Source organism: Papaver somniferum, chromosome 1 (genome assembly GCF_003573695.1).
Source record: "Papaver somniferum cultivar HN1 chromosome 1, ASM357369v1, whole genome shotgun sequence".
NCBI lineage: Eukaryota > Viridiplantae > Streptophyta > Magnoliopsida > Ranunculales > Papaveraceae > Papaver > Papaver somniferum.
In genome coordinates, this window is record NC_039358.1 from 204,747,073 (window position 1) to 204,755,718 (window position 8,646).

General features: G+C 36.7%; 1 protein-coding gene across 1 annotated transcript; it reads left to right on the forward strand.

Moving 5' to 3' along the window:
• Positions 1-291: 291 nt before the first annotated feature.
• LOC113335713 (GDSL esterase/lipase 7-like) lies at positions 292-2,103 on the forward strand. The gene is made up of 4 exons (XM_026581733.1): positions 292-607; positions 848-978; positions 1,102-1,609; positions 1,727-2,103. The coding sequence occupies exons 1-4, from the start codon at positions 337-339 to the stop codon at positions 1,939-1,941; spliced, it is 1,125 nt and encodes a 374-aa protein (XP_026437518.1). The 5' UTR covers positions 292-336; the 3' UTR covers positions 1,942-2,103.
• The last annotated feature ends 6,543 nt before the right edge of the window (positions 2,104-8,646 follow it).

Below are 8,646 nucleotides of genomic sequence, written 5' to 3' on the forward strand. Positions count from 1 at the left end.
TATATTGGTTAGAGGTGAATGCCGTGTGTTAATTGCTTAAGATATCTGCACAAGTTACACAAAAGTCTAACATGCTGTAAGGTGCAAGTGTCAAATATTTTTTTTCCATCCAGAAGCCTATTATTCCCATTAATTGTTTACATGCTGCTCTAATCAAAGAAATAAACTAATAGATTTTATACTGATTCAACTTTTGAAAACACACGAACTTGGAATGTTTAATTAAGACTTTCCAATATTAAGCCATCCATTCTTGATTTATTTCACTCTATATATATAACATCCCTTGCAGAATAATTCATTCACAAACCCTAACAAGAAACACCAATTGTTAAAATGAAGTTCTCTGTTTTGTTCATTCTTTTCTCTCTTTTTCTTTTTACTCTAAGTTATCAGTTTTCTTCTGCCACTCAAGATCTAGGCCTTGAATCAAATAACAAACCTGTACCAGCGGTGTATGTGTTTGGTGATTCTTTGGTTGACAGTGGCAACAACAATTATCTTCAAACATTAGCCAAAGTCAATTACACACCATATGGAGTCGATTTTCTTGATGGAGCAGCCACCGGCAGATTCACCAATGGCTACACCGTCGTAGACTTTTTAGGTAACTATACATACATACTAGAATTCATATACTTGTTTTGTAGATTTTGGACCGTCATATATCATTAGCAGAGTTTACTAGATCATTACATGGGTTTTCTGATGTTGAGGATTGATCCTTGGATTTTCTCCATCTCTTTGTTCGGAAGTTTTTTTGTCTTTCTTTATCTTGAATTTTATTGAAAAAGGAATGATTTACGATTAGGCATTTGTCATTTATCTAGTTGGTTTCTTTTGGCAGTTAAATGGCTTGGACTACCATACGTACCACCCTATATGGGTTTATCCGAAGCGGAGAAGAGAGAAACAACTACTGGTATAAATTATGCATCTGGAGCAGCTGGTATTCTTCCAGAATCAGGAACTGCAACGGTGAAACACTTTTTCTGTTCAAAAACGAATGAGTACTTGCTCGGCCAGTTCGGAATGGCGAGCGCATGCAACATCTTCACCATGCATGAATATTTTAATAATATGACATTTTTTCACTTGTAGGGAGACATCCTGAGCTTGGAAGAACAAATCAATTACTTTCTTCAAACAGTCAAAAACGATTTACCGATGTCATTCTCAACCCAAGAAGAGATTTCCAGTTACTTGTCCAAGTCAATATTTGTAGTCTCAATTGGTAGCAATGACTACATCAACAATTACCTTCAACCAGGAAATTACAATAGCAGCAAAACATATACTCCTCAGCAATATGGTGCCCTCTTGATATCATCTCTCAAGCAACATCTAATTAGTTTGTATAACTTGGGAGCAAGGAAATTTTTGGTATTTGAATTGGGTCCAATCGGGTGTTTACCGGCAATAATCAATGCAGTTAATCCAAAACCAACCACCCCGTGTTTAGAAAGTGTTAATCTTTTGATTAAGATTTTCAATTCCGGAATTCCCAGTATGATTCAAGAACTTACTTCCACCTTGGAAGGTTCGACATTTGTTTATGGTGATATTTTTGATAAGAGCTATCAGCAAAACATGTCTCCTCTTACATATGGTACGTTTACAGTTTCTCTTGGTATTTTTCTTGCCTATCATTCGTATTTTGACACTCTTTCATTTCATTGGAGACGTTCTAAATGCTAAACAGATTTCATTTTTGAACAAATTTTAGGGTTTTCTGGAGGAAATACACCATGCTGTGTAGTTGGAGGGAATGGGACAACAATTTGTCTTCCAGATCAGATGCCATGTGAGAACAGGAACACTCATCTGTATTGGGACGCATTCCATCCGGTTCAGAGAGTAAATTATGAAGTTGCTAGTGGATGTTTTAGAGGATCGTCGACTTGTTTCCCTGTTAATGTTTGTCAATTAGCACGCATCTAGTTGTTTCTATTCTTTTATTTTGCTTGTAAATTTACACGCAAACGCTTTCAATTTCCGAAAGTTATTCTCATCTAAGTTGGTACTTTTATCATTATAAGCAGCAATATTTATTCATGTAAACTGGATGAATGATAATAATAATAATAATGATTAAAAAGAAAACTCTATTAGTAGAACTGTTAAATGTTGATCAATTTGGGTAAATTTGCTAAGAGAAAACTTGTATACTGTAGTCGCAAGAAATCCCACAACCACACCCTTAATGTAATCTTAATATCAATTCAAGTAATCATCTTAAAATTCATACATCATTCATAGAATCTTTAATATGGTTACAAGATTTGAGATGAACTCTAACTTGGAGAACAAACAATATTTTTCTCTCTCCTCAGTTCCAAGTCTAAGCTCTCAAAAAGATCCCCCTTTACATGGTCGCTCGGTCCCTTATATAAAGATTTTACATAATGGATGACATCTAATAAAGCCCTTATTTTCGCACTCATTCACCTCTTCATATTATTATCAGCTGACAAGTTTCCGTGATTTGAGTGTAACCGTCTACACGTACTGATTTTCTCCCTTTTTGTCGGCAAGTTCGAATTCAACCGGTCAGTTTTTTCATCTATTTATTAACCAAATTTTAGAAGAGATAATCTTTTCTTCTCCATTTCATCTTCCCTTCTTGTCTCTGCAAATTCTCTGCAAATCTTTATCTTCTCCAGATTCCTCCATCATTCTTTCAAGGCTTCATCTTTAAATTTTGTTGTTGTTCCCATGGATCCTGATCAAAGGTTTGTATATTTTGCTGGAAATGATCTGATCTTTTGTTGGAACTGATATGATCTTTCTTTATGTTATCGATTTATCATCATATTAATCTCCATACTTATTCTGTTTCAGCAAAAAATTCTTCTTCTAGGAGTATCAAATTCACAATTCCGAACCCTAATTTTTCTTCAAGCTTGAAAGACAAAGAATCTCTCAAGAGGAAGCCTGGTAGGGTTTTGAAAGAACCTACAACTTAGACCTGCAAGTATACAGGGTCAGTTGTAGTGAGTGAATAAGCAGGGGAAGTCCACAGGGACAAGGAGGGAGCTGTGTTGATTTTCTATGTTTCTTAATTGAATTCGAACCTAAAGTGTCAAGACAAAAGCTAAAGCTCAGTGTGGATATGGAGATTGCTAGGATTTTGGAGTCCACCACCTAATCTTAGCTAAGTAATTCAGTTACAGTGATGTCATTGTCTCTGGTAAAAAGTATTTATCACAAGTATTAATTGTCTGATTAAAGCACAACTAATAAAAAGATAAATCTATTCATTTTAAGCATGATTTACAGCACAACAACATAGAATTGATCAAACTACCAAGGATGCATGACATACATGGTGAAAGTAATATGTTGTGGAACTAAGATGAAATCTACCCTTAAGCAATTAAGTACAGCAATAACACCACTAAAAACATGAATCAATTTAGCAAAATATTAAGGGCTCCATCTAACCCTAGCAGAATGGATTAGAACATAACAAACATTGTGAACAAATGTAATTGAGTTCTACTGAACATGAAATTATGCTAAAAACTGAAATCGTAATTGAAACTAACAATAGAGAGCACTGGCTAGTCCAGGCCTCTAAGGTTGAGCTCTGGCTAACCCAGGCATACCTTCTACAACACCCACACATCCCTATTTATAGTTGCAACATAAAAATATCAAAATCCCCAAAAATTAGGGTTTCACCTAAATCGAAATTAAATCATACCAACTCTCTGAAATTTGATTTTGATTTCGACCCATCCCTCTTGTGCGTCTCCTACATCTCCTGTTGCTTCCAATTTTATCTTTAACCTAACCTATTTCATCAACCCCTAAAACTAGGGTTTCAGAGAGAAAAAGATCGAGAGGTTGATGTAATAGGTAGATAGAGTGATGGGTGTTGGTTGTTAGAGTGATATGATGAAGGTGGTGGCGGTATGGAAGGTGCAGACGGAGTTGGTGGTGGCAGTGGAGTAGTTGCAGAGGGAGTGGGAGGAAGAAGATGGGTTCGATGGAAATAAGGAGGGGAGTGTTTGGCGATGGGTATAGGTGTAGGTTGTTACAGTGTGAAGCGGGTGTAGCCAATTCGATGTCCAGCGAAGCTGAGCCGTTGGATGTGGAGGTGATGGATCGATCTAACGGCGAGATGGAAGGAAGCTTAAAGCGACCGTTGGATGCGGAAGTACAACGAAACTGACGGCTCAAGATGGAGTTAGGTGTTATAGTGTTTGACAGGAGCTTCAGATTTCGATGCACGAAGATGATGCGACCGTTGGATGCTGAGATGATCCAATCTGATGGCTGAAGATGAAGGCGGGTATGGATATTGGAAATGGGTTTGGGTGAGGGTTTTGGGCCTTGGGTGTGCCAAGCCCATATCTTCTTTAAGAACAATTCTTCCTCTTCAAGCCCACTTCTAGCCTTTGAGTCTTGCGCACGACATTCTTCGTGGCTTCCTTGCGTGATTCCTCCCGGCTTTTTCACCACTTTTCTGCTCTTTTCTCTCCGCGATTCATCCAAGCTTTATTTATTACCTAAAAATGCAAAATTAATTAAGAAAAATATTTATTCTTGAAAACAAAGAAAATACAGAATATGGGATAAAATGTAGAATTAATGCACAAAAGATGAGTTAAATGCCAAGAAAAATATATAGAAATATGCACTTTTTAGCACTCATCAAATACCCCCAAACCTGAATTTTACTTGTCCTCAAGGTTTCTAAAGATAAACATATTCATAACTTGGACAAATCGGAAAAACATGTTGAGTTTTGAGAGAAAGGAAGGAGAATACCCGATTTGACGAAAGAAATAAACGAACTCCATTATTCATGGTTAGAATCCAACGTATTTCAGCCGCGATCACCATGGAGTAGCAAAATATAAAGAAAACATAAAATTTCACTAAAAACTACCTACCAGATTATATACAAAAAATTCACTATATACATAAAGTCTAAAGAGTTGAGGATCAACCCAAAAGACAAAGTGTTGAAACATAGACAGTTTCAAAACACTAAAATTGGACTGAAATGAGAGCGAGAGTGAAAAACCGGTTGAATCACCCCCAAACCTGTAATTTTCAGCAGGTTTACTTTTAAGCACAAAATCTTTCCATTTTAGGGGTGCAGGATTCACAAGGTCTAACTCAAAATGGACTTTGTTTGGGATGGACAAACATGCATATTCCAACTGTGGCTCCTTAAAAGTATTGTATTTAGATGCAAAATAGTCCAAGAGGACTTGAGAGGCACACAGTTCCAATCCTAGGTTGGGAATCTTCAGAAAAGTAGGTTTAAAATTTTTGTTACAAACCAAATCTAGGTTGGGTGGAATAATCTCAATCTGTGACTTAGGCAAGAAGGTGACATCTAAGTTTCTCACATGCATGAGATCAAAAGTACCAATATTATCAGTCACATCAGCATTTTCTAAATCATAATCAAGTTATGTAGCATGCTCATCATCACAACACAATTTCACAAGTCCAAATTCAGAATCATGGTTATCCGAAATATCCAAATTAACATCAAAAGAAGCAATATATTGTGGCTTAGGTATGGAATCAGACATATCAACTATATTTTCATGCATAGGATCATTAGTGTCAACAGAAGATTCAACATTACCTAAGTCATGCTCTTCACAGGATAACTGCACAATATCTAAATCAGTAGCCTCATCACATGTATATGGAATACTAGAAGAAACATCATTCATGAAGGTCGGGGCAGAAAAGCCTAATGTATTTGAACCCAAAGGTTCCATAACATTTTCAGCATAGACATGTTCTTCTAATATAACATCATCATAATCATCATCATCACAAATACATGAAAATCCTACTTTGTCAAAACCATTAGTGTTTTTCGTCCATACATCTGCCTCTAAAATAGGTGAATATGGATTGACATTTTCAGCAATAGGGTATGAAACACTATATCCAGAATTAAGCTCATTGGGAAAATCAACATATGACTCATGGTGATTACCCATATCATGTGGCATGGTCCTAGTTTCCCTATAGGTTTCCCACTGATGGGTTTTCTCTGCAACTTCAGCTAGAAATGACCATGCATCGTCCACAGTTTTATCAATGAATTCACCATTACACATAGATTCAACCAAGGCTCGATTCTTAAAGTCTAGTCCCTCATAAAGAATGGCGACCAGTCTCCATTTCTCGAGGCCATGATGAGGACACTCAAACAACAAATCATTAAATCGTTCAAAATAATGAAAAAGTGTTTCTCCATCTAACTGGACAAAACAATTAATACTTCGACGAATAGAGATGGTCCTATGATGTGGAAAGAACTTTCCGACAAATTGATTTGTGAGTTGGTCCCAAGTGGTGATTGACTGCGGTCTCATATTGTAAAACCATGTTTTAGCCCTTTCCTTTAAAGAAAATGTAAACAAGCGCAATTTCAAAGAGTCTTCGGATATATGGTCAGGTTGTAAATCCCGGACAATTTGTTCAAACTCTCTTACATGGTTATAGGGATTCTCAGAATCGAACCCTCGAAATATAGGAAGTATTTGTATCATGCTTGCGTTTAGTTCAAATGGGCCATCAGTCTGGGACGATACATGATAACTGACTTATTATGTTAGGGTACATGTATTCATGGAGACTACGGAGTTTATTCACACACTCGCCCATTTTTTCAAAAAATTTGGTTTTAATGGGTTTTGAAAATTTGGTTTGAAAGGGTTTTGAAAAGAAAATTTGGTTTTGCTTGGGATAAAATTTTGGTTTTTAAAGAGGGAGAAAAATTTTGGTTTTTGAAATTAGGAGCAAATTTTTTTTTTTTAGCCCAAAATTTAGTTCACTTTGGTTCACAAAAGAGGCAAGCCCAAAATCCAAAAAGTTAAATTTAGAGCAAGCCCACTATTAAGAAACTACAAGCCTAACAAACAACTAAATTACAAGCCCAGATAAAGAAAGAAATAAAAATAAAACTAATTATTACAAACCCACAAAAAAAAGAAAAAAAAACTAAAATTATTACAATCCCAAATAAAGAAAGAAATAAAATTAAAATTAAAATAATTATTATATGCCCAAAAAGATAATTAAAATTACAAGCCCAAAAGAGAATTACAATACAAACCAAAAAAAATTACAAGCCCAAAAAATTTGGGTTTGGGTTTAGGCTTACCTTTTTGGAGGGAAGCCCAGTTGGGCTTTATTCCCTTTTCTTAAGTTGCACAAGCCCAGTTGGGATTTGGATCTTCCTAAACTTTTGTTGGAGAGGCCCAGTTGGGCTTTGGCTTTCCTTTGGCTTTACAACAGAAACCCAGTTGGGTCAACCCAACAGCACCAGGCAGCTTGGAGAAGGCAGCACCAGCAAGAATGGCTAGCTGTACCAGGTTCACTCCAACTGCACCAGGGCAGCCTAGCAGGCAGCAGTACAACAACAACAAGTAGCAGCAGGGCTACACAGCGCTCAGCAGCAGCGGGTGAGAACAATATGCAAAACAGTAGGAACTAGCTAAGGACTAGCTCAGAAAAGCAATGAAGATGAACAAGCTAAGATGACTTGGTAATGCAAAAAAGTATGCAAGAACTTAGTATGCAAGACCATCTAAATGCTTACACTAAATGCACAGAAGCAAGTGAGACTAAGATGCAGTTACACAATGATGCTTATGCAAATGGATGCAGTGCAAGAAGATATGCAAGATGATGCTTCACAGGGAGGACCAAGGCCCCACAGCAAGGTTAAGAAAGGTCTAGCAGCAACAGGCAACAGTTAGCTAGCTAGCTAGCAAAGGCTAGCCAGCAACAAGACCTGCAACAACAAACAAATGCAGAGAACAGCAAACAAATGTAGAACAAAAACAACAACAGCGCCGCTAACCGAGTCCCCGGCAGCGGTGCCAAAAACTTGGTAGGGTTTTGAAAGAACCTACAACTTAGACCTGCAAGTATACAGGGTCAGTTGTAGTGAGTGAATAAGCAGGGGAAGTCCACAGGGACAAGGAGGGAGCTGTGTTGATTTTCTATGTTTCTTAATTGAATTCGAACCTAAAGTGTCAAGACAAAAGCTAAAGATCAGTGTGGATATGGAGATTGCTAGGATTTTGGAGTCCACCACCTAATCTTAGCTAAGTAATTCAGTTACAGTGATGTCATTGTCTCTGGTAAAAAGTATTTATCACAAGTATTAATTGTCTGATTAAAGCACAACTAATAAAAAGATAAATCTATTCATTTTAAGCATGATTTATAGCACAACAACATAGAATTGATCAAACTACCAAGGATGCATGACATACATGGTGAAAGTAATATGTTGTGGAACTAAGATGAAATCTACCCTTAAGCAATTAAGTACAGCAATAACACCACTAAAAACATGAATCAATTTAGCAAAATATTAAGGGCTCCATCTAACCCTAGCAGAATGGATTAGAACATAACAAACATTGTGAACAAATGTAATTGAGTTCTACTGAACATGAAATTATGCTAAAAACTGAAATCGTAATTGAAACTAACAATAGAGAGCACTGGCTAGTCCAGGCATCTAAGGTTGAGCTCTGGCTAACCCAGGCATACCTTCTACAACACCCACACATCCCTTTTATAGTTGCAACATAAAAATATCAAAATCCCCAAAAATTAGGGTTTCACCTAAATCGAAATTAAATCATA

Coding starts and splice junctions, on each gene's coding strand:
- LOC113335713 (XM_026581733.1), top strand. CDS start 337: ATGAAGTTCTCTGTTTTGTTCATTCTTTTCTCTCTTTTTCTTTTTACT. Junction 979..1,101: donor CAGAATCAGGAACTGCAACG/GTGAAACACTTT, acceptor TTTCACTTGTAG/GGAGACATCCTGAGCTTGGA. Junction 1,610..1,726: donor CATGTCTCCTCTTACATATG/GTACGTTTACAG, acceptor AACAAATTTTAG/GGTTTTCTGGAGGAAATACA.